We start from the raw sequence: 26920 nt of genomic DNA on the forward strand, positions 1-26920 counted from the left end.
GTTTCTGCCCTCACCACTTTCCTCTTTGTGTGCTGGAGTATGCATTCATGTAGCTGTACTGTGCACCAAATGGGGGATTCATCTGATTTTAAACTAACCTTTTTGCTACATTACCTCTAAGCCAGATCAGTGTCTCATCTTTAGATAAGAAAATAAAATTGCTACAAGGACGTGTAAGTGCAAATTATATTATTTTTTGCTTCATACGCATTTTAGAGAAGCAGGACAGGTTAAGGTAGATGTCATGCTTCTGTTCCTTAGAACTGTAACCTCTTGCATAAATGCACAGGATTGTTCCAGAGCTCTGAATTCTTGATACGTTTAGTATGGTTTATTGAGATCAATCCTGTTTTAATAAACTAAATATTAAACTAAATGCATGGCCTGGAGTGCATAAACTACTGGATGACAGAAACTTGGAAGCACTCCTAGCATTGAAAAGAAACGAATCATCATGGGGAGGGGGAAATAAGATAGATTCAGTTACTGGAATAAAAAGGGTAGAAAATAGAATACCTCAAAATGAAGTCATACGTGTTGAGCTTTTGCCACAAACTTCAGGGACTGGCCATTAGAGAATGACTGTGAGTTGCTAATATAATGAAGCTGTAAAAAGAGACTGACTAAAATAGGAAAACTTCTGAAGCTGATCAAATGAGTCTTTGGGTATTGGACTGCTCTCTGCATGTTCATGCATCTTTTTAGCGTACTAATTCTCTGGTTCTGCTTGTCCTCAGGTTAGAAACTCTTTCCCCTCTCCACTTCTTCCCTCATCACACCCCACCTTTTACGTATAACAAACTTCCTAATCCCGTTAAGTGTTGAAGACTGATTTGGCACTTAGATGTTCCTTTCTGCCTGCTATCTCCATCAGTTGCCAAATAATGAAAACTTGGGTAAGGAAAGGTTTTTTCTCCCAGGTCATTGGGATTACTGGACTTTTTACTTTTCTCTATTGTGGGGCATGTTTTGCATCCTAACATCACCTGGGAGTCTTATTTAACAAATACCCTGCTACTGCAAGTAAAATTTTGACAATATTTCAATCTCTTCTGTTCTTTTTCTGTGGTACATCATTGTTCTGATTCTTGTTTGTTTGGGGTTTTTTAATTTGGGGTTTTTTAATTTGGGGTTCTTAAGTATGTTGCTGAGTGGTAAGAAGTGTTTTGCGTTCTCACTGTCCTCTAAAATAGTTAGATGTTCTGGGGCTCTGTTTAAAATGGTATCTGTGCATGGTTGCCTATGACTCTATAGAGATTTTGTTCAACTTTCTTAATAACCCAGTCTGGTAGTGTGTTTTTCCCTGCTCTTTTGGGTGGCTTGCAGCACAGGGAGACCTGTTAGATTCTACCAATGAGGGAATGCCCTGCCTGCTGATATTCCCCCGAGACTTAAATGTCTCCGTGGCAGCAGTCAGATCAAGCAGCCTTACTTCAACCTTTTATTTCATGTTTGTGGAGGTTTTTTCCCCACTAGCAACTCAGTTTAATAATTTGTCTGATTATCAGCTATATCCTTGAGATTTGTTTGATATTTAGAGATGATACCCTCAGGCTCCCTCCTTTACCCTTCTGAGGCGTTTGCAGCAGCATCTTGGCTCTGCAGGCTTCTTGGAGATCAGGGCTGAGAATGGCCAGAGGAAAATGATTAGTCTCTTCTGTTTTCAATCTCCTCCTTATTTCTTATCCAATTTATCACTGCAGAGCTCAATTAGGTCTTAGCAGTGAGCACAGCTTCTTTCCACTGTGCAGCATCTCTCTTCAGTGCTTGGAAAGGGTCAAGGAGAATTGTGTAGCTGGTTACAGGAGCAGCAGAAACACTTACCAGTATACTAGGAGATCAGTGCTTCGAGTGTCATCTGGTGTATTTTCTGTTGAGTGCCTTTCAGTGTCCTGTGCACTTGGGAAGAGGCTTCCATAAAACCGCCCGAAAAATCCCTTTATTGTTTTTCTTGATAGCATCCCTCCTTCAAACTTCTTTCTGCCAAGGGATTTGATGACATTGAAGCTGTCAGTACCTTGAGGTCACTGTGCATCAGTATCTTCTCATATTCCTGCCTCACTTACATCTTTTTCTCTTATTTCTGTTCTTATGCCTGCAGAAGGATCATCTCATTGTCTAGCAAGCAGCCAGCTCCCTGCCTTGGTACTCAGACTTCTGCAGTGGTACTAGCAGTGCTGAAGTCTTTCCCCTTGTCTTTGTGCAATGGGGTCTTTTACTTTTTACTGATTACCTTAATGAATTTGATTCTTCCCTCACATATGTATATATGGGCAAACTCACGGACTTCATTGTAGTGATGTGAGAGTGAGAGATGTCTGAAGCACAAAGGCGGCTCTAATTTCTGCTGCTTTTCATTTTAAAGGGTTAATTATTAAGTTCTTTTTCTTTTCTTACTAAACTAAACTATGTTCAGAAGTGACTGAAATGTGTGCAGACTTTCTTATTCAGCAACAGGTTAACAAAAGAAAAATTGTCCAAATGTTAACACGAGAGCTATTTGGTTAATTCAGTTTATAGATTGATAATAATTCACAAAGTATTAATATAAAGTGAAAACATTGCCATTCTGTAGCTGTATTACAGAGTATGTAGCTTTGCAGGATGGCAACCCTTACCTATGACTGGTTCTTATGTTTGACCATCATTTGATAAATGATAACATTTCACTTCACTAATTGTTGTTTGCTACTGCATCATTCCTTTTCATTTACAGTACTATTGATCAGCTCTGTTTCTTAACAAAATAGGATGGGTGGGTGATATGTTGATGTTCGAGGGGAAAGGAAGAAGCCCTGGCTTTTGCTTTTCTGTCATCTTGAAGCAAATTTACTGAGTGTTCTTAGAAATGCCTACAAATGCTTGCACTTCACTAGGGGGAAGATGGAGAGATTGATTATATTATACTATGCAAGATGCTTAATAGGCAAACTGAGTTTATTGCGGTTATGCTGAACGAGGAGTGGGATCTTCTACCAGAGATTTCCCTTTGGGAAGCAATCAATATTGAAAATAAGTTAATTCGAAACAACTAATAGAGAATCCGAGACTAAGATTTTGATTGTTGCATGACCTAGAGTTCTATTTTAAATGTGTGAAATATGGCAAGAATAAAGTTTCTCTGAGACTTTCAAGTCACAAAATTCAGGAACCTTTTTCAGGTTTGTCACCTTTGTAGTAAGTATGTGCTTAGACTGTTAATTTAAGAGCTAATTCTGAAATGCTAATTCTGGTATGTTTGTTCAGAAAGGTGCTTAAGCACAAAGGAAAAAATCACTTTAAAAAAAAAAATCCCTTTGTCAACTTGTTGTCTGGATGAGATTATTTTCCGCATGGGAAATGAAACTACTCCTAACCTTTTGTTACTGCTTTAAGTAAAAATAATCCTATTGGAAATGTCACAGTTTAATTTTTCATATGTATATTTTTAATTGTTTTTACTTCTACAGATGGGTGCTTGCTTTTCAAAGGTTTTCAATGGCTGTCCGTTAAAAATTCATTGTGCAACATCATGGATAAATCCAGATACACGAGGTAGTATATTACATATATTTTACCCATTTTGTCTTCTCGGTTTCAAGAGTGCTTAGATGAGCAAGACAGTTCCTTTCAAAAGAGACATTTTGTAAAATAGGTTTATTTATATAAGCAGAAGTTCTTTAATTATGCCACTGCTGTCTGAAGTTCAATTTTTTTTTTTAATTAAGATATATAGGGCACAGTTTTCAGCTTTGATTAAAAAGAATAAATTACATATCAAAGATAAAAAAAAAATGTTTTTTTTAATTTTGATTCAAGACACTTCTCAACATTTAAGACCAAAAGATGCCAATCCTAATTTATTTTTAAAAAATCTGACTTCTGGAGGTCCTAGTTGAGATTGGTTTCTTTATCATTCACTTGATTTCCCCTGACACCTATACATTTTAGTGCTTTATTAAATAGCCTGATGAAAGGGATAATGGGTAACATTGTACTTGCATTGCCTGCAATTTCACCTTTTGATTATAGGCTGTATAGACATGCTACTGAGCCAGTAAGCAAGAAAATACTTAGGTTTTTTAGAAACTGGAATTATGGAAGTCAATCTTTCGCAGTTCATATTTTCTCAGTATGAGATGTCTATCTTGTTCGCATGCCTAAATGCAATCCAGGGCATTAATTATGTTCACGAAGTGAGGCACCACCCCCAAAGTACGGAGAAAACATTCCAGTCAATACTGCTGTTGAAGTACTCCAAAGGAAGGCTATGAATATGTCACAAAATATATGGAAGTGTTTGAGTAGGATAACCTATATTTGAGGAAATTATTCACATGAATTCTTGCTTATGGTTTTATCACTACTGGTTTTTATTCCAATTCACAAAAAAAAAGACTGATCTTTCCAGATGTCTTAAAAAAGCCCCATCCACAAATTTAAGCTTCCTTAGCAAGATTAATTTTCCATGCTTTCAAACACCATAACTGTTATAGGTTGATTTGTTTCAATGTGGCTAATTGTTTTAAGTCTTTTTTTTTTTTTTTTTTTTTTTTTTTAAAGAGCTGCATACTTTTACACTGCATACTCTTACAAAACACACCTTCCTTAAATCAGAATTTCTAGAGTTTGTTTGTGTTTGCAGATCAGTACTTGATATTTGGTGCAGAAGAAGGTATTTACACACTGAACCTCAATGAACTTCATGAAACATCAATGGAGCAGGTATAATTCTGTTTTGATATTTTGGAAGAAATACATCCGTCGCTTTTTTTTAGCCACTCAGATTAATGTTGTATAATCCTTGTAAACATTGTCTTTACTACAGTTACATAGGCACTAGCTACACTGAGAATTACTTCAAATGTTTACTATTGAGGATACCTTTCACTCACGTTTAAGTTTTTTGTAGGCTGCACCCTGTTGAAGTAGGAGATCTGCATATATCACTGTGTTGAACTTCATCATAGTGCATTGTCCTGCAGTTAAATGATTTGTTAAATAGTATCGAATTTCCCTGATGTATTTTGGATTAAAGTTTCTGTTTTCTTCAAAGCTTTGTTACAAGATAGAATATTTGGAACAAATGTGTTTCAGCTACAGGGAAGCAAGGAGATCCTTTATACACTAGATTCCATTCTTCTGGTCTTAAAAGCAGCTTTGATGATGAGACTCAGCTTATTGAATCCCAGTTAAAACTCTGTCTTTGCAGAATCTTAGAAATAGTAATTTTTTGAGGGGATAGTGGGGAGGGGGAAATGCCCATTGCAGGCTTTTCTGTATGGTATCTTCTCCAGCTCTTTTGTTAATCTCTAAGAGACTTGTTTTCTTTCCTGCCTTCTCCCTAACTTAGGGAGCTATGCATCTGCCATCAAGATGGAGGAATTTGCAAGGACAGCCTTCACACTGTAAGCTGGAGGCACTGGTGTTTGTTCATCTTCCAGGGTCCAGACGTTGTAGATATGTCTGTTGTGTTGAGAAGAAGGCCTAGCTAGCTTGCACTGAGCTCCATGTAACCCATAATCATACTGGTGCTTGAGTTAGCTTGTTTAAACTTAGCTCGGGTACCTCTCTACTGCTACACTGCAGTTGTAAAACCTACCCTGAGAAATATCACTAATACAATAATTCTTGTAGGACAGGTAGACCAAGGAATGTTTTGTTTGGTTTTTTTTTCATTTGGTTTGGGTTGGGTTTTTTGGGTTTTTTTAAATCAGCAAGGAGAATGGGTGTAATGAAACTCATGCTCTCATATCCATTCTTGTTTTCTCTAAGCACCAAGTTCTGTAGTGCATTGCCTAGTGAACTTTTAGGGAAGTGTTTTAATAAGCACTTAGAGATGAGAAGAGATGCTTGTAAAAACAGCCAGTCATGTGGAACAGGAGGAATGAGTGACAGGTCAATCAACCTGCAAATTTGAAGTATTGCTGTTCTTCTCTAATCCTCAGATCCAAATCTACTAAGTCACAATATGCTTATGCAGCTACAGAAGATAAATCAAACTTGCACATTAAATTTGGATACAGCCAGGCTGGTAGATTATTACCGTAGGTTTTTCTCACAGTGTGTTTAGGTTATGAGAAGACTTCAGGAATAGAAGTGCACCCTCTGTGCTAACCATTTATTACATCGTTATTTATGATAACAGGCAATAGGGCTTTAGTAGCATTTTCAAGTTCAGTGTTTCACTTCATTGCTTACTCTCTAGGTCTGATACAATTCAGTGTAAAAGCAAAAGTAGTGTCCTTGGTTATTTTTCACTACATTCCACTTCACTAATGGACAATGCAGAAATAACGTATGTTTCCAGGAGTTAGCACAGCTTCAAGATGAATATCCTGCTCTTTGGCAGAAAAAATCTTTCAATTAATTTACAGATCTCTTCAAATCTTTCTAATAAACCAGCAGTGAGGGTGGGGTTTTTTTCTCTGTTTGGTAGGGTTTTTTTGTTTGAGTTTTGTTTGGGTTTGGGGTTTTTTTTTTTTTAAGAGCAAAAGAAATGTCCTCCTGAGTGGTCTGTCTAGCCCAATAGTCTATTTCCTAAAGTGGCAGTAGGAAATGCCCATGAGCTTGGCCGCTGTCTGCTGTCTGTTCTCAGACTCCACTGCAGTCATTGAATCGGGGATGTTGGAGGATCCCTGCCTATTTGCTTTTTGTGTCCATTTATGGACCTGTTGGACATGAGTATGTGTATATCTTGTATGTATATCTTTCTAGTAATTGTGGGATTTGACAAATAACAATTCTGCCTTGACCGTTTGTTGCATTCCTTGATCACTTAAGTGAAATGTGTAATAATATGCAGTTGGAGAGTCCCTTCCAAGTGCCAGTTTTAATTGTTTCAAGAGACTTGAACTATCACAGGCTTTAGAATGGCTATGGTTTGTTGACCATGCTTTATTTACTGAAGTTTATGTTGTTAAGCTTTTCTCCTTTGAAGGAGAAAGTTTGGTTTAAAATTTTTGAAAAAAGATGGATTGACCTTTATAATGACATCTTGTGGGCTAATTATAGTGTACTTGAAGACACGAATATGAAATGTGCTAATTGTCTAAATGTTAATGTGTATGTTAAATATAGTGTGTGTGCCTAAGATTTACTCTGAATTAACTCTGGAATCCAGGTAAACTTTACTTGGCTTAAGCTAATTTCTGCTACAAAAAGCAAGTCAATATTAGTTTTGTCCTGTTGTCTATGCAGATATTAATTGATCAACTTAATGTGCTCACATTTTGTGTATATCAAATTGAATGCTTTTCTTTCTTTGTTTTTCATTCCCTTTATCAGCTATTTCCTCGAAGGTGTACGTGGTTATATGTCATGAACAATTGCTTGTTATCAATATCTGGTAAGTTACTGTGCTATCTTTGAGTGGTAGTGCTGGTAAACATTTGGTTTCGTATTTGAAGTGTAGTTTTGTTTTCTAATTTCCAGGTAAAGCTTCTCAGCTTTATTCCCATAATCTACCAGGACTCTTTGATTATGCAAGGCAAATGCAGAAGTTACCCGTTGCTATTCCAGCACATAAACTGCCTGACCGAATACTTCCCAGGTAAATACACATCATCAGATATATCAGAATATCTTAATTCTGGGAGTCCAGGATATGCTTGTGAAACTCTGTGAATACCAAATAATGTAGAGCTCTGTTCACAGATTGCCACGAATAACTCATATGGGCATTAATCAGAGGATAGACCCCTAAATTTACACAAATCAAGATGTGAATATACTCTTAGAGAAATGGGTTTCGGTACATCTTACCTTCTTGTCAGGAAGCCTCTTGTTTCTGGGCATAGCTCTTTTCAGGTGTAGTCTAGTGTGGTAAATCCTGGTTGTACTTGTCTTTCCATTCTATTAAAAAAAAAAAAAAGTGGGGATGTGTAATCTCTTATGCAGAGGGGATGGGCTCATGGGTTATTCTGAAAGCTGGGAAGAGTAGAACTGGAGTACAGATTTGACATTCATCATTGGCTAGTCATTTTTTGCAGGCCAGCGTAGAAGGTACTTTTGTCCCCAGATGCCTACAGCACATTGTGCATGCAGTCCCTCCAACTTTATTTACTAACAAGCACATACAAAATCCCAGAGACTGGGTACAGTGCTGGCTGCCAAACAAGCCTTAGGAACCCATTCAAATCCAAGCAGAGGAGGTGGTAACACTAATCTAGTTTGCAGAGAAACCTTTGATTCTTAAAATGCATAGTGAATCACTGGTTCTTCTCATATAATAGGCTTTCTGTTAGGAAACTGTATTATAGAAGACCTGATTCTCTGCTACCTTTTGGTTCTATTAACAGCCTATTAACATTTAATTCTTGGATTCAGGAAAGGCTTCTTGTTCAGTCATCTGCAAGCATAATGGTGCAACACTTGTCTGAAAATGGTGTTCTTCCTAGAGGCTAAAGTCTAATTACCTAAGAGATAATTTGTGCATTGAATTGTTGTCTTCTGTGTGCCTGCACCACTGTTCTGATCCTCTCTCTTCCAAACTAACTTTGGCTGGGTGACTTTGGCTTGAGGACTGCATCAGCAGTGGACTAATAACCACAATTATAAGGATCATGTGAGGAAAACCTTCAGACTACATTCAGCCTGGAATGACATCTTACCTAAGTTGCAGAGGCTCAGAAAATTTCTTGTCCAGTCATGTCACTTCCCAAGAAAAATGCAGCACAACCTGAATGTGCGAGTGCCAAGCCAGTCACTCAAAGGCAGGAGAGATTCATTTAGATAATCCATTTTGCTGTTTCATCCCTTGCTGTAAGGCATCAGGGTAGTAACATTTAGCCAGGCAGAAGTAGTAGTATGTAGAAGAGCATAATTTTTTTTCCTACCAGACCACAAAGTGTATTCTTCAGCAAGTTCCTGGATACCATGATGATGAGTGCTACATGAAAAATTTAGATATGTTAAAAGCAAAGTTTTCAGTAGAGAAAATGCAAAGCAAAATAGAATTCAAAGTAATCTGTGAGGTTTGTATATTCATCTGCAAAATGGTCTAAGCTCAATTTATGATACTTGGTAGGCAAACATTCAGTAGCAGAAAATATGTCTATGATAAGTCTCCTTTCCAGCTTCTTTCCCTTCAGTGTCCTTGAGCAGTTCCTTTCAAACCTTCCGTGACTTCTTCCAACCAAAATTTGTGGCCAGTACTCAGTTTTCATGCTGCTCAGTCCTGCTGCATTATCAATCACTTCTGGACAGCTTAATTTGAAATGCTATGCAAGCATAGACAATTTTCCCACTTCATAGCTTTGACTGCAGCATCTATCTATCACTCCACTTATTCCGATCTTTTCTGCAGCATCAAATTAGTTATTTTTGCTGTCAAGGCTACTGTGGCCAATCTCCATACTGTCTGTTGTCTTCTAGTCTGTATAGAAACACCAATTCCCACTACCAGCAAATAACATCATCTTCCCTAGCTTATCTGATAAATTTTCAAGTAACCGTTTTCTTGATTTCTCAGGGAGTGTCCCCTGCACATGAGAAAAGATCTTGCAAAGCTGCCTTCCAGTCCTCCTTCAGACCTCCTCTTGAAATGCATGCTGTACTGCCTATGAAAAGTTTTGCAAAATTTAAGCTGTTAGTTTGCAAGGACTGTGGCCCAGCAAGCTATCCAGTACGGCATCATTTCCCACACCCCTTGGGTCTGCATGTCTTGTCTTTGAACTAGAATGTCCTTGGACAAGAGTGGACTTTGTTGTCTGTGTAGTATCCAGCACAAGATGCAATAAGTTACAGCATTACAAAGAAGAATGATCATGGGAGTACGAATAGACTATCCAGGCATGTGTATAAATACATGTAATTAAATAGCAAGAGATAGGGGTAAACAATGCTTGAGGGTGCTGAGGTACCTATTCCTCTCCATTCCTGACTTTTAACTGCATTCATAATGCTGCATAACTGAGCAGTATCTCAGTGCTAACAGAGGGATCACCATGTATGTTCTAGGCATATCATTTTGAGAATAAATATACAAATAAATATATTTTTAGTTTTTCGGGGGGGCAAATATAATTTTCCCACCAACAACTCTCTAAAAAGCAAATTCATTCAATTGTTTTAGTTAATCAATAATTCTGTATTTATATTTTCTAGGAAGTTTGCAGTGTCTACAAAAATTCCTGACACTAAATGGTGTCAGAAGTGTTGTGTTGGTAAGTAAAGATCTGCAGAATAAATGCCAAGAAGCAGTACAAATGGTGGCAGTATTAAGATTACTGAGTCAGGTTTAGGAGGTAAAGGGAGAAGAGACTTTTGTCATTATTATGAAACTATCATTTGCAGACAGTGAGCTCATTCAGGTTAGTCCTTGCATTTAAGCAGTGAAAACTTTCCCATTTCGCTCTTTATATTTAAAGACAATTCTCAAGAAATGCAGAGAAGCAGAATGCACGTCAAATTTAAACCAGCCCTCAGGAAGAGCCTAATCTCCATGAATGGAGTGACTTAAAGAAGTTACCATCAGGCTTAAGTAGCCTGACTTCCTAGCACAAGTTCCAGTTATCAATATTGGAATATAAAAAGCAGGGAGTATTTTCAGTTCTTTGAGGACAGTGTTGTCTCCAAAGCTTTTATAGTGTGTTCAGAGTGCCAGCTACTGAAGTGTCAAAGCTGCACTGTGTTAAGACATTTTAAAAGGGGGATGGGGGCAGATAAATTAAAAAAAAAACCAAACAAACAAAAAAAACCACCAGAAAGCAAATCAGGAAAGGTAACTATGGATGATCTCTTGGGGTCAAGCTCTTGTTCCTGGAAATGTTTCGCCTGGTGTTCCATAATCAAATGTTTGGTGTGAGGAGTTGTATTATACAGATTTTCAGAGACTCAGTGATAAGAGACATCTGTCACTTATCCTGACAAAAATCTCTGCGATATTGCTAAACCATCTATGTTTGTTATCACTTCTTTGTCCAGCTCACCTGTTAAAACTTGACTTTTTCTGGGATACAAATCCTCTAGGGTGTGGTAGGGTGTTAATGATAGGTACTGTGTATGTCCAGGCGTTGCCCTAATTGAGGCATCTAGTCAAGCTGTGAATGTTAATGGATGCTGAAGGGAACACCCAAAGGGGTGAGTGACAGGGATCAAAGTAGGTACAAACTCTGGCTTTCTGACATTAAAATTAATTTGGAAGTCCATATGTTTTCAGGTCTCTGTTTATGAAATGAGAAACCTGGTGGCGTGTTCCTCTGTAATCTTACAGTTTCTGTACTAACAGGCACAGAATTTAACAAGAGTGCCGTGGGACTTGGCATTATCGGGGGGAGTCTGCTGTCCTGGCATTCAGAGATAGCTTAGCCTAATAAGCCTGGAGTCCTTCTTGCATGATAGGCGTAAGTGATAATTGTGATGGCAACAAGGGCAGCTGCAAAAGGCAGGTCCAAGGGGAGAAATGATAGATTCCCCTCTCCTGCCCTACTTATTACGTGCAGCCTGAGCCTCCATTCCTGCTGGCAGCATAAGTATCCCTTTGGCCTGGGGGAAGCAGCAGTGCCACAGGAGGCAGAAAAAGACGAGAACTTCTGGTCTTGTTTCTCCACCTTACAGGTACTGGTAATTGCACGTTTTGTGGTTTCTGCTGCTGAGTTCAGCCTTACTAAGGGTCACGCCAAGCGTTATTTGCTGCAGTTTGCAGTTGGTTTGACTGATGTTGAGTGAGAACGTGGATTAATGAAATTAAGCTTTGATGTTTAAAGTGCCAAGGGATTGCTTGGCAGTAAGGTAGTATGACCGTATTTCACTTACGTAGATGGTACTGGATTGTAGAAGCTCATTATTTGAACTGTGTTGTTAATTACCCGATGGCCCACACTCACTTTACTGCATTTTAAGATCTGGTCTTTAGATGTAATTGTACAAAGTGCGAAGTAACACTGGTTCATCTTAATGGATACGCTGGCAGTGCTCAAGGAGTGAAATTTTGTCAATACTGTAGAATTAGTTGTGAAACTTGAGATTTCACGGTGCCCAATTTTGCAACTTTATTGTTCTTTTCCAATTTTTAATTGAGTTCTGACAAACAACAGAAGAAGAGCAGCTGAGTGGAAATAGATGATGTCACTTTAAAAAAAAAACAACTGAATTTCCTGCTGATCTAGAAGTGTTCATCAGAAATATAGAGCTCCTGGATTTCAGACTCACTGTGACAGTGCTTGGAAGGCAGCTGAGCAGTTCTCAAGTGACAGTGATTGTTCAGTGCCTGCTGGATAACTGTCTGTGTGTCAGAAAAAGCCATTCTTTAACAGCTTCTCATGATGATTTGGAGATAGCTTAGGCAAATGAACGTGGTGGAGCAAGATACTTCAAATGTGTATACAGTCAACGATTTTTTTTAAGGCTATCTAAAATAGTAAATCCCACCTACCACTCTAAAAAAAAAACCAATAAACTTTATTTTGAGTTGGAGAGGTGAAACATACCACAGCACTCTTGTGAGAGTTGTGTTTATTATGGCTTATTTGGCACCAGCTACTAGCTGTTCATGTCCGGTGGAAGGGCAGCCCCTGCTCCAGCATGCTCACTGTCATCATTTTCATAGTGTGGATGTTGACTTTTCAGCAGCTTCCTTATATAAAAGATTAGAGTGGTGGTGGTGGGTATTTTCCAAAAGTGTATGGACTGCTGTTTAGTTGGAAATTGTTTATAATTTGTATTTGCTTAGTACACTAATGTACTCTACCTCTCCTTTTTTGGCAGTGAGAAATCCCTACACGGGCCACAAGTACCTTTGTGGAGCACTACAAGGTAGCATTGTTTTGTTAGAATGGGTTGAACCAATGCAAAAATTTATGTTAATCAAGGTAATATTACGATAAGGTGAAATACTCTCGTGTTCAGTTCTATTTATCTTGTAAGGACTTGTTAAGAAATAAATATTAGCCATTTCTTGAGTTATTAGACTTCTCTCTTGGTTTCTGTTAAATTACATTTAAAATAGCTATTTAAATGTGTAATATGTATTAACGGACTCAAAATATTTATGTGAATGTTCTTGTTTTTGTGGTGCATATCAGTTAAATGCCAGATAAATGTAGATAAATGCCACTTCAGAACAAAGCCCTTCTCTCTATGAACATTGCCTTTTAGTTGCACAGTAAAAAAACCTCTGACTGACAGGCTGAGACATGGCTGAGTGGAGTGATAACATGGGTTAACAGTGGGCTTGCTCCCATACCAGAGAGAAGGTGGCCACTTATTCTATGCTCTGTGACACTGGAGGTGCCCAGAAATGCTTGTTATCTCCCCGTCTGACACCACCTGAAGAGATCGAGCCAGAGTGGACTCATGTTTGTAGAAAGGCAGCTGCTATAACTTGATCAGCCTGGGAAACATGGCTTAGAGACTCCATAGCCGGGGAGAGCAATGACTGGTATAGCACTCTTGTCATCTGTGGGCAGCTGCACAAGACACACGTGATGAAAGACACCCTATCTTATTTTAGCTGAATTGCATGAAGACTCTCTAAACTTTGTAACTCAGGCTTTTGTATCTATCGATTACTGTTATCTAAAGAAGTAAACTTAATGTTACAAAATGTATGGCATAAAATTTACCATACAGTTTAAATAGCTAATAGCAACTCAGACGGAACTTGTTTCCCTTCTAATATCTATTTTTGTTTCTTAATCTAGCACATAGATTTTCCTGTACCTTGTCCGCTGAGATTGTTTGAAATGCTGGTAGTCCCTGAGCAGGAATTCCCTTTAGTTTGTGTCGGTGTCAGTAGAGGAAGAGACTTCAACCAGGTGGTGAAGTTTGAGACTGTCAACCCAAATTCTACCTCTTCGTGGTTTACAGAAACAGGTTTGTGTGCTGTTTTAATTGCATTCAGAAATGTTCCTTGCTCTTTTGTTATAGCTGAAGCACTAGAAAAGTAGTTTCCTCTGAAGAAACTAATGGTTAAATCATTAAGGCTAAGTGATCATTCTAAGTTCTTCATTTAAAGGGGTATCTGGTTGTACCTGCTTGCACATGCACTTTTTTTTGATGTTTCTACTTATTGAACTGATTGGATTTCTTGAGATTTTGAGTATACCAGAGGATGGAGCTGTGGTTTCTTGCATTTCCATAAATCAGGCTGTACTTGATTATTACCCACTGTGCTGTTCTGTGCTCTACCCTGGCACCATGACTTCTGTTTACTTAATAAATTTTAATAGAATTGCACTCTGAGCAATTTCTTTCAACATCACTGTAGGTGTGGTTTGGCTCTCCTGCAATAAGCCAGTGTAGTTAGAAATGGTGTTATCAGCCTTCTGCTGAGAGAGAGCATATTTCTATTCTTCTGATGTTTATGGAAAGCAAAAGGTGTTAGGACGACTGGTAGCAGGAAACCGAGTACCTGTCTGTCACTGATCTGGGCGCTATGAGTGAGGAGGCCACCATCTGAGCAACAGTAGAAATTTTTTTAAGAAGGAACTGTGCTAAGAATTACTTTTCTAGAGTTGAAAGGTTCCCCGCTAAACCTAGATACACTAGTGAGCTGACCCCTGTCATAGCTTGCAGGTTTAGAAGCAGTAAGTAGCTTTGTTATTACCAGGCACAGAGCCCTTGTTGATCCATGATGAATTTATACATAGCCCTGCACTGGCATATACATGTGTATGAGTCTGGCTGATTGTGTACCATGGAATTCACTAAGAAGCACAGTTTCCACGAGGAAGATTCCTGCTGACTTTCTTGCTGCTGAAAAGTGCGTCAGACTTTGACACAGTTTAAAGCATAGTTACAAAAAACAAAGTGATCAGTGGATGGCCAATTAATGCACTTAACTACTTCAGAGTTAGTGCATTTTATTTTCAAACTCATACATCTATTTATGTAACTGTGTGACTTCAGTAGAGTCCATAAAAGTAGCACGCTGAAGAGAAATTCTTTGACTCATAATGTCCTGTTGTCATTCTTTCAGTATTGTCTGCATCAGTGTGTAAATACAAGAATAGTAATCCCTTCCCGGTTCCTTTTTTTTTTTGGTAATGTGAAAAATTTAACATTGCATTGTGCCTTCCAAAAACACTTCTTTAGCTTCCTTGAATCATTTGTGTGTTCTCGTGTTGTGCCTATGTTGTTATTTTCTCTTACTTGTTTGACTCTTAATTTAAACCCTCATGTTGTATTGGTTTATTCCTGTCCCCTGCTGGCAGGAGAGCGATAGTGCAATGAAACAGATTTTTCAGTGTTTTTTAAATGGGGAAAGTGTGTACCATATGGTCACAAATAGCTTCCATCAGATACCAGTTTTCATTGTTTGACATTTGACTTTTTTTTTTGTAAATGTCTGATAAAGACTTCTTAAAAAAATTAGCTGGCAGAGACTTACTGCAAGGGATTTCTCCCCTTGCCATCCCTCTCCTGTTAGCTTCAGCCAGTGCAGTGCATGTTTCCACGTTGCGTAATGTGGTTGCACAGATATATATCCTCCAGTCCTTCTGGTGCATGCTTTCATCATGGCTATATCCACCTTTGGTTAAGATCCTGCATTAGAAATTGGTTAAGATCATAAATGTTATACCTTCTAAGACGAACAGCAAAAAAGAGATGGAGGGACCATCTCAAGGAGCACATTTCTGCCATCATCCTTGAGGAGTTTTTTGCTTCTCAACAGGACCATGGATGTTATTATTTAACGGAAAGCTGCTTTTGTATTTTAGGTAACATGGTCTAATTTCTCATCTCTAACAGATTTAATGAGTTTCTCTTTTCTGTATGAAAGAATGCCTATAGAATCACTGGCAGTAATGCTGAGTTAGTAAGAGCTGCTTTTTGTGTAATTTTAATGTTAACAAACAAATGGACAAAAACTACACTTCTCTTTTGAGTTGACGTGTCCACTAATCACTTGTGGGTCAGATCCCCCTGTTTGCTGTGATGGAGACTGCTGCAGCTGTAACCCAGAAGAGAGGAAGGTAACCCTTCTTCTAAGAGTTTGGAGAAGGAAATAATCCCCTATTTTTGGAAGATCCGGGGATAGAAAGTCTGAAAATAGCAGCAAGAATTAAGTACTAATATAAAAGTCCCTAGCAAGATTTAGAAATAAAGGCAGAAGAAAAATGGAATGAAACAGCATTCAGGTTTAGTGTGGACAGTCTCATATATCTGCCTTTTTTTGCAACAGCAATATTAAATGACACCAACAGCAAATAATGGGAGAACAATGTACATGTGAGTTTGCTTTTGTGACATGGCTCAGAAAAGGCTGGATTAAGTCCATACTTTAATATTACAGCTTCAGTTTTCCTGTCACAGTCAACATGTTGGATAAGTGGACATGCCTCTCTAAGAGAAGAGAAATGTCACTGGTAAGATGATTATTTTAAGTAGATAAAAACACACTAACCCATTAAATTGTCTCAATCTCTAGAACTTCCATTTCAAATTTCATGGTAATTTATGTTATGAACTAACACTGTCATTTTTTTATAGACACTACAGAGACAAGTGTTGTACATGTAACACAGCTGGAGAGAGATACCATTTTGGTGTGTTTGGATTGTAAGTTTTTGTATCAACTAAATACATACGTATGCATGTACGTGCATACTGTCTGTCTTCAAATTAGGTCATACATTGAAGATCAATTCTTGGTTGACATATCCTGTTTATTGTCTAGGCTGCATAAAAATAGTGAATCTGCAAGGCAGGTTAAAATCCAGCCGCAAACTGTCATCGGAGCTCACGTTTGATTTTCAGATTGAATCAATAGGTAAGTTGGATTTCATTATTAATATTGAATATCTGGATAGACTAGAGAGCTGGGCAATCACCAACCATATGAAATTTAACAAGAGCAAGTGCTGGATTCTGCACCTGGGACGAGGTAGTCCTGGTTATACATATAAATTGGGGGACAAGAGGCTGGAGAGCAGCCCCGCCGAAAGAGATCTGGGGTTTTGGGTTGATGGCAAGCTGAATATGTGTGCCCCAGCAGCCAAAAGGGTCAACTGTGTCCTGGGGTGCATCAAGCACAGCATAGCTAGCCAGTCGAGGGAGGTGATTGTCCTATTCTTCACTGCACTGGTGCAGCCCCACCTTGAGTACTGTGTGCAGTTTTAGGTGCCTCAACATAAGAAGGACATCAAACTATTAGAGTGTGTCCAGAGGAGGGTGACCAAGATGGTGGAATGTCTCGAGGGCAAGACTTACAATAAGCAGCTGAGGTCACTTGGTTTGTTCAGCTTAGAGAAGAGAAGGCTGAGGAGTGACTTCATCGCAGTCCACAACTTCCTCAAGGGGGGCAGCAGATGGGGAGGTGATGAGCTCTTCTCTCTGTTGACCAGTGATAGGACAAGTGGAAATGGTATGAAGCTGTGTCAGGGGATGTTCAGATTGGACATTAGGAAAAGGTTCTTCACTCAGAGGGTACTTGGTCACTGGAACAGGTTCCCCACAGAAGTGGTCACAGCACCAAGCCTGTCAAGAGTTCAAGGAGTGTCTGGACAATGCTCTTAGTCATATGGTTTAGTTTTAGGTAGTCCTGTGAGGAGCAGGGAGTTGGGCTCGATGATCCTTATGGGTGCCTTCCAACTCGAGATACTCTATGATTAACTTGTTTACTGTTACAGTACAGAATTAGAGATGCTAACTGTCAAGTCTTTAGCATTTGAAACGCTATCTCGCGCATTTCGCTTTGTGTGAGAAGGCTCAGTGAAAGGTTCAGCACACTATGTAATGTGCTTCCCTAGGAGCAATTGGAATGAAGTAATAACCCTGGAGTCTTCCCTGATTAGGCTAAATGTCTTGGGAATATGATGGAGACCTTCAGCCTCTAAAGGAATACCTTAACACAACCTACCTAAACTCTGTGAATCACACATGGCTAACTCATTCTGCGTGTGTGTTCACACAGTCCCATTTTTATAAAGCAGCTCAAAGACTAAATTATGATATGTCACACTTTACATAAATTTTGTTTTCTTGTGAAGAGTCTGAATGAATTAGATTCATGAAACAGAAAGACAGAATACATTTATTTTGACAATTCTCCAGTGGTTACATACCTGGATTGCATCACATGCTTTTGAAAGAGGGATGCGGGAGGATGTGTGCATAGAGGGAGGGTAGCACCAGAAGAGAAGGAACAGTGGGAATGAAAATAATGAGTTGGAGGGAATTTACTTCTGAGGAGAAGCTTTAAAGTTTCAGGCACTTCAAACATAGTGTCCCACAGAGAAGAGCACAAAAAACATTGTCATGGAAAACATTACTTTTATGGCTCGTGTTGGTAGGAATGGGGGGAAGGAAGGAGTACATGTACTTGAAGCTGCTCACTGTGGGACCTCTGCACATTCTGTAATCCTTTCTCTGCTCGTCACAAACGAGCTACCAGTGTCCTGTTCTGGCCTGATAGTGTCTCTAAAGAGCTCTGCTCTCTTTCCTGCATACCTGCCCAGAGGCAGGATGCTGGATGCAGGTGGGACACATTCTTCCCGGGGACCTACACACTCGCCCTCTCTTTGAGGAAGGCCCTAGACCATTTCCTTTCACAGGGTTCAAATGCAGGTGCCTGTCACCTGTCACCACATTTGTGACAAGGGGAAGGGCTGGAAAGTAGAGGGCTTTGTAAAGCTTTGCGTTGCTATTGCAGAAGGACTGTATTAGTCAATAGTTGCTGGGAAAATGAAAAACTTCTGCAGTGTCCCTGTAATTTTTCTGCTAAAATTCAATATATATTTTCTGCTAGTATTACAATGAGGAGGGGTTTCCTGTTCAAAGGAAAGGACGTGTTTAGGACTAGACAGAAGGACAACTTTTTCTGGTTGGGTGGAATATCTTTAAATCCCACTCATTAAACAAACAAATAAATTATATATAAATGCAGCTACTTTTGAGGCAGGTTCAGCAATTCCTGTGAGATTTTGCAGTCTGTGTGGGTGAACATGATACAATATACATGCACAAATTTCAAAACTGCAGTCATATACTTTTGGCCTTAAAAGCACGAGTTGACATTATGCCTCAAAACTGATTTCAGTGTTCTTTGTTACCAGTCTGTCTACAAGACAGTGTGTTAGCGTTCTGGAAACATGGCATGCAAGGAAGGAGTTTTAGATCAAATGAGGTGAGTACTGCATTTTGCTTCAAATTCTAGCTTCTTATCTAGAGGATAAATGCATAATGCTGTGGTCTGAAAAAGAGTAGAACATTTCGGTAACTTCCTAGGTTAGACCTGGAAGCTGGAGTCTCATTCTAAGCATGTTTCATAAGCTACCAACTAATTAATTAAGCTATACAAGAGCCCCTGTCAAGTCTAACATACAAGGCAGAAAGCAACAAGAGACCAGGCCATGATGCCATAGAAAATATCCAAGCCTAATTCTCGGTAACATTAATCTTCTTCACCTTAAATTGCTTTGAAGACCAGTGTCAGTCCCTTACCCTCTCAGACGTGGATACCAAAATTTGGGCTTTGCCAGTGGTTGCATGCTCCGCTGCTGAGCTTTAGCTTTTTGTCACAGTGTCGAATGAGTTGCCCGTTGTTTTTTAGTCTCTTCCATGTTCCCTTGGCTTATGAGTACTTTGAAGATTTTTAGTGCCCAGCTTTCACAAGAAGTATTTTCCCTTCTCAGGAGAAAAATGTCAGATTGACCTAAAGATTTTTTCTAAAATTTCTGTGTAGTCCCTTTTTTCAGCCAGTTTGTGATTTTTAGACATTGTTAAACCATTATAAGTACCTTCCCAACTCCTTTTTTTTTTTTTTTTTTTTTCCCTTGCTGCAAACCTTGTGCATCTGTGTTAGTGGAAATGCTGTGCTTTGTGGGATTTTAATGAGTCTTTTAATTTGGTTATTAAAGAATGCTTACAAACTTCACCATTTGTTTCATCCATGTCACATTAGCTGAGAAATTGAGCTCATTATGACTAATTGTATTTTAAGGTACACATACAGTCACACCATGCCAAGCTTAGATATTCCACATTGTTACACAACTAGATTTATTTGCACAAAGCCACAGCTGACTTAATCTGTGCTGACAGTAAGCCTGCTCTTTGTGGGAAGTTGGACAAAAGACTAGAGTCAGACTACTTCTTATTTCTAAGTCTGCAAATGGTTCTTGTGGCATTTGTGCATGTTTGATCCCCAGGCATGATTGTGCTTCTTCCAGACACTTATAATGGTGAACTGCAGCACCCTGCTGTTAGCACAGACCGTGAGGAGGAGATGACGCCACTAGGCACTTCTCCAACTCCAGACTCTTGGTAGTAGCATTCTGCAAGGCTCAGTGGATTACTCCACCCATTGGCACTCAGTAGCTCTGATCTGGTTGTTAGAGGACGTGCCCCAGAGTGCTGCAGCGCAAGTGGATGCTTTATATTGTTTATATAAAGCATAAGGAACACTGTCTTCTTGCTTTGTTATTGTCAAGCCAAAGCCAGCACCTAAATGGAGAACAGAAGGCAGAACTGAGCTGTTGTCAGAAAGCAAGCCACCCAAAACTTTTTCTCTGTAGAACATATCTAGGGTAAGCTCTCAGGCCTTTTTAAATTCCTTATCTCTCCTGGCTGTCCTACTAGCCACAGCTATTAATAAAACACATAAACTCATTTTCATCTGTAATATGAAAAGCCTGCATTACCAGGCTCAGATCTTGACCGTATTTGTTACTTCTAGGGAATTTTATACTATGTAGTATGTAGGAAGCGGTTACACAGGACAGAAACTTGACCAAACTAACTTTGCAGCACGTTTGTCTTTGAAGACATTATTAGTTCAGATTCCCTAATCTCATATCAGTTGGTCTAATTGGGGATGATTTGAGCTGCTTGCAAAGTTACTTCCTTCCATAACCGTGACCTTCCACAGTGATTTGATTGAGTGGGAAGAATGAAACAGGGAACTGTGTGAATTCTGAGACATGACACTCAAAATTTGGGCCAAGATTGTGCAGACTCAGCCCCACAACAAGCAGGAAGTAATTTTCTTAACAAAGTGGGGAAGTAATTTTCTTAACAAAGTGGGGAACTTTGTTGTTGTGAATTAAAACTCTCTTGCAAGTTCCCTGTGCCAGAAGTGAATTCACTAAGTCAGCTAATGCTACTAGGATCTGGGAAGGAGAGAAGAATCTCTTCTTTCCTCAAGAATGTGAAATGTGGCTGTGTAGAAAAGGAGCTTTGTAAACAGTGCTGCCTGTTCACGGTGTGACTTGATATCCTTTGGAGTATGCAGTGGGCTTTGGTTGACTTTACTGATTAACATGATGTTTTCTTTGGTGCTTTGGTATTCATGTGATCATAAAGATATATCACACAACTACAATTCACCCGCAGTAAACAAAGCTCTATTGCACTAGTCTGAAATGTCAGAATACTATGTTTTCTTTTCACAATGGGCGTAAGTACCACAAATTAGATTATGTTTCTCTGTTAAGTTTTCAGAATATGAACTTACTGCATCATTACTGTGATTCAGAATTTCAACAAAATGCATTTTTACATGCAATTTATCTGACACATTTTGGATATCTACTCTAGAGTGAGACAAATTGTATCCTACAGCTACGCTCTGGAGCCCTCAGCATAAGAAAGACAGGGACCGGTTGGAGCACGTCCAGAAGAGGGCCATGAAAATGATCAGGGGGATGGAACACTTCTCCTATGAAGAAAGGCTGAGAGAGTTGGGGTTGTTCAGCCTAGAGAAGAGAAGGCTTCAGGGAGACCTTATTGCAGCCTATCAGTACTTAAAGGGAGCTTATAAATAAGGAAGAGAAGGTTCAGGGAGACCTTATTGCAGCCTATCAGTACTTAAAGGGAGCTTATAAAAAAGATGGCGGCATAGAAGGGCCTGTTGCGACAGGACAAGGAGGGGAGTGGCTAGTGGCTAAAGGGGGGTAGATTCAGACTAGATATAAGGAAGAAATTGTTTACGCTGAGGGTGGTGAAACACTGGCACAGGTTGCCCAGAGAGGTGGTGGATGCCCCATCCCTGGAAACATTCAAGGTCAGGCTGGACGGGGCCCTGAGCAACCTGATCTAGTTGAAGATGCCCCTGCCCACGTCAGGGGGGTTGGACTGGATGACCTTTAGAGGTCCCTTCCAACCCAAACTATTCTATGGTTCTATGATTTTATTTCAGTCATGGCTGTGAAGAGAATTGCACCGGTAGCTCGGACGCTGTGCTGAGCTGAGCCCTGCTGTTGTGCTTGCAGTTGCTACCAGAGGAATTCACATAATGTGGCAGGAACTACAGAAAACTCTTAGATCTCATTTAAAAATGACAGTTGCATTAAATTCTCTAGCTGATTTAAATCAGCAGTAAATTGGTAACATCAGTCATAGTCAATTCTTTTCTCTAGGTTGATTTAAAAAACAAAATAAAAACACTTGTGCATTTAACATATAAACACTTGTCTTATTTTTATTGTCTAGATCACGCAAGAAATTTCTGATAATACGAGGATATTCAGGCTTCTGGGATCTGACAGGTATGAAGAGAAGTGAACATGGCATGCTAAAATAGAAGAATAATGTGTGTTCCTCCTACCTTGTAAAAGTTCTTTTTGCTTGTTTCTTGTGATTCCTTTTTTAGTCATCTTACTCGTTCCTTTGTGTACATGTCTACCTTTCAGCCCTTTAAGTTTACTTCTCTTTCTTCAGAAAACAAACAAAATTTCTTCTAGAAGTGTTTGTGGGCTTCCAGAAGTACTCAGCCGTGCTAGCAAGCTCCTATTTGGCTGCAGTCACAATCTCCAGGAGTGTCTTCGTGCTGTAATTATTTTGTTTAATTTGGTGAAATCTTTACTTTCAGATGGTCTGCTGCAGTAGCTCATCAAGATCTACTGCTTGAGACAAATGCAAAAAATACTTAAAAATGTAAATATCTCACTTTCACCCCCAGAAAGGAACTCTACCAGTTGTCCTCCCAACATGACAGCTCAGGTCTTGTAAGAGCTCTTGATAATTCCCAGCATAGCTGTTCTTTTGGCATCTGCTTTGCAGGAAACTAACACCATGTTTGCCTGACCCATCAGATACCAGCTTGCCGAGTCAGTAACTGCTATTTTAGGAGTGTCACTGACTTCCTCAACTTTCTCTGCCCTGCTATCGAACTCTGTACTTCTGTAACAGCCACAAAAACAGCAGATGTTTTGTCTTCTGGGGAGTGCATGCTGATGTGACAGTTTCGTCAGTAATGTATTCATATGAAGTGCAAAGATAGGCTTTCATTTTCTTTGGAGAATTGCCTCTGTCTTATGCCACTCGCAGTAAAGTCACTCTCTTGTGGCATCGTAGAACTACCAAAAAAGCTTCACATCAACCAAAGGCTTTCCCCATATTCTGCTTCTCCAAGCTTGATGCACAGCCCTGTAATTACCCATAACATCAACAGCTGTGAATGGTGCTGTGGCTTTATCAGCTAGCTACCAGCAATTTTTGGTGGCTGGGGGTTGATGATTCTGCCTTACGTGCAATACCTGATAGCTTTTTGGTAACAGGGTAGTTGTAAGTAATACTTATCTCTGACCTGAGGGTTTTACTCTCTCTGTTCCAGTGAGGTGTGTGTGGAGCTCAGCTTTATTATGTCACTTCTCTTAGTTGTTAAGAGACAGCACAGCTCAATTTAAAAATGAGTCTGACTTCACAATGGAGCATGACATTGCAAATCATTGCCTTGGAAAAATAATGTCCTCTTCCCCAAATATGGTTCCATCTATTTCTGGCTTGCACTAATAGTCTCCCAAGTCTGAGACAATGTTTAAAGACTTTGCACTGCAATAAACATTAATTCCAATTTCTTCAGATACCATTTTGCTTGCGGCTCTGTCATATTTTGTGCTTGAGCTGTGAAACCTTTTTCTAGTAACACATGTCATTTTCTAGGCAGTTCATAGGAACTGGGGTTCTGAGAAGCCAAAAAACTGACATCAGTCTGCGTGTTGCTTTCTCCTGGTGAGCAGGGAATGCCTTATGGCATGAGGTGTTGTTCCCTTTGTGGAGCACATTGAGCAGAGGGTAGGTTTTCTCAGCGATAGTTTTTTTTTTTTTAAGCAAGCAACCTCTCCTTGGGTGAGTGCACAATAGATGGATTTGAATTTCCCACAATCTGCCTTCACTTCAGGGTGTTTGTGGAGAACTCAATCATGAACGTCGTGGTCCATTTAGCAGTTTTAGCGGTTCTTGCCTGATTAAAAAGTCTTGAATAGTTTGTGAAACAGAATTGTGACTGCTAATTTCTCTCTTTTGAAGAGAAAGGTCTGATCTAGGACATCCCTTATGGTCTTTGGAGTTGTAGTATAGGTCCAGCTAACCCAGTCTCCTGTCTCCAATGCTGGCCAAAAGTGGGTGGCAAGAAAAGAGTAAGAGAGAAGATTCTGCACATAGCAGTACTTTCCTTGAGGACCGTCTCAGCCTGCAAGTCTCAGTCTCTGGGACTTTCAGAGCTGGAGGAAGTTTCTGTGGATTTAGGTTATGTGGGCTCAGGGAAAGACTAGAAATGCTCACAGAAGAGTCAGCTTTGGTCATCTGTAATGTCCAATGGCAAAGGGCAGACTAACAACTTCCAGAACTGGCGCCTGATTAATGGGTTAGCTTTGCAAAGCTCCAGGGAAGCACAAGCCCAGGCAGTAGGGGAGTGATGGACCCTCTTCGGAAGCCCCCACTGAAAGGACGAGAGGCAACAGGCAGCAAGGGAAATTCCAGCTGGATAAGAGGGGAAAACATCATGGTGAGGGTGGTTGAACACTGTAGTAGGAGCCCAGAGAGGCTGTGGGAGATCCTTGGAGACCTTGCCTGGACAGGACCCTGAGCTAGCTTTGAGGCTGGCCTTGCTTTGAGCAGCTTTTGAACTAGAGGCATCCAGGGAAAGAGAAATGACCACCAGTTGGATGGATCCTGGGAAAGAATATTTACAGTTATATCCAGGGATGTTTTTAAATGAAGGCTTACTTGACGTTGTGGCTTTTATTTTCATTTTAGGGTCGTGGTGCTGGAGAGTAGGCCAACGGATAACCCAACAGCCAACAGCAATTTATATATCCTGGCAGGGCATGAGAACAGTTACTGAGAACAGCAGATGGCAGGCAGCTCACCCTGACAAGAGAACACTCCTGCTGCAGCAGCATTCATGGCTGGCTGAAATTGCACAAAAGCTGCAGTAACCTGACTTCAGTTACTTTATTGTGGCATGAGAGGAAGACAAGAATTGTTTGTGGTATGGACACATAAGCATTATGATACCACAGAAGTGCTTAATTTACTGTTATGTAATCTTTGTACATAGGCAGTATTTTTCAGTGAAACTTCTTGCTGAAGACCTACACTGACTTTCTGTAGATAGCGGTCCTCTTGTTAAGTACAAGTCTCTTACCTGTACAGATGTAAAAGTCACTGAGGATGCAAAAATGAAATTGGGGTACTATTTTAAGGACTTCTCATGTGTTTGTTATAAAGTGGGATGCTAGCAACAAATATAGTACACTTAACAACACTATTGTATTTTATTATATGTAATTTACTAATACAAATAAATCTTAACTTTTAGAAGTCGTAACCAAGGCTGTAATCAGATTACAATCTTGTTTTAATTTTGATGCAACACACTGGTGTTCATGTTTGCACAACGTATTGAGATGTGATGTATTTAGTCACAAAGGTAAGCTGTGACTTTGTGGGTATGACATGGGCTTCAAAGTTCCCTTTTTTAGTTTACTTGGGTAGTTTTCTTTGTGAAACAAACCAGTTAAACACCTGTATTTTTATATTTAATTAAAACTCTCCTTACAATTACTTCTCTATGCTTGAAAACAATACTTTCTGGATGGGTGTCAGTCCCAGACTAGTGGTACCTGGCTGTAACACTGCAATAGGTGTTTGAATTATTAGTGTGTACAATGATAAAAATTAGTATTACTGTTCGTCTTACTAAATAGTTTCACATCACAATGAAAAGGAGCAACATTCCGCATTGTGGAAATGGCTCAAAGATGTTGCCATTTTGACTTTTTTTGGCCTTATAACCATTTTCACACTTTTCTTGATTTAGGATGTTAACACATGGCCAAAATAATTTAGTTACTACCTCATTGAAACAATACAATGGTTACTGCGCATCACAGGAACTTAGTTTTGATTAGAAGTATTTTTGATTGCTATTTTCCAATGGAGTATGTAAATGCCAAGTTTTAGCAAAATGCACACATTTGACTCCTTTTTCTTTGTATATGTTCTTTATATTTTGTTGTGATAATATACACTAAAACCAAACTAAATTTAAAGTGATTTATGGCCTGCATTATTGTTGTGATTAGTAATGCTTTGAAATATGTTCCCTAATGTATATAATGTAAAATAAACTTTTTTTAACATGTTGTTGTACAATTAGATTACCACTTGCACTAATTTTCCACATAAGACTAAAATGGAACATAACTGAGTTTTGAATTCTGCTATTAAATGTTTGTGCCAAACACAGAAGCTGGGCATTTCTGAATGTATGAATGGTCAGAGCACTGGAGCTCAACTCAATGTAGGCTAGCACTTGAGGGTAGGCATTATTACTCTTTTGGTCTTTAGGCAATAGATCTATGTATTTGAGAGAAGTCTTTCCAAATTCAAGCTTGTTTGGTTTCTTCCCTCCGTCACCTGCTTTTCCACCTCTGATTGCAAAACATTTTTTTTTCAGCAGGGCTTTTTTTCTGCCTGTGAGACTCAGGCTCGCTGCCTCTGCTGGCCCCATCTCTTCTGTTCCCTTGCACTGAACCTCAGATCCACCCTGTGGGAGAGGTGGTAATGCAAGCCCCACTACTGAGAAGCTGAATTCTCAGAAAAGGTGAGAACTTGTGTGTGTTTCTGTCGTGGTTTAACCTCAGTGGGCAACTGAGCACCACGCAGCCGCTCGCTCAGTCCCCCCCGGTGGGGTGGGGGAGAGAATAAGAAGGGTATAAGTGAGAAAACTCGTGGGTTGAGATAAAAACAGTTTAATAGGTAAAGCAAAACC

At 39.5% G+C, this 26920-nt stretch overlaps 1 protein-coding gene across 1 annotated transcript in view; it reads left to right on the top strand.

Moving 5' to 3' along the window:
• MAP4K3 (mitogen-activated protein kinase kinase kinase kinase 3) overlaps positions 1–26299 on the top strand; it is an 83432-nt gene extending 57133 nt beyond the window's left edge. The window contains exons 22-33 of the mRNA XM_009274787.2: positions 3450–3534; positions 4625–4704; positions 7267–7327; positions 7414–7531; positions 10087–10145; positions 12688–12791; positions 13623–13794; positions 16414–16482; positions 16601–16693; positions 18978–19048; positions 22354–22409; positions 24901–26299. Of these exons, the coding sequence (XP_009273062.1) occupies positions 3450–3534; positions 4625–4704; positions 7267–7327; positions 7414–7531; positions 10087–10145; positions 12688–12791; positions 13623–13794; positions 16414–16482; positions 16601–16693; positions 18978–19048; positions 22354–22409; positions 24901–24988 (1056 nt within the window). The 3' untranslated portion in view covers positions 24989–26299. The remainder of the gene's footprint in view (positions 1–3449; positions 3535–4624; positions 4705–7266; positions 7328–7413; positions 7532–10086; positions 10146–12687; positions 12792–13622; positions 13795–16413; positions 16483–16600; positions 16694–18977; positions 19049–22353; positions 22410–24900) is intronic.
• Positions 26300–26920: the final 621 nt, after the last annotated feature.

This window comes from Aptenodytes forsteri, unplaced genomic scaffold (assembly GCF_000699145.1).
Source record: "Aptenodytes forsteri isolate BGI_AS27 unplaced genomic scaffold, ASM69914v1 Scaffold272, whole genome shotgun sequence".
Taxonomy (NCBI): Eukaryota; Metazoa; Chordata; class Aves; order Sphenisciformes; family Spheniscidae; genus Aptenodytes; species Aptenodytes forsteri.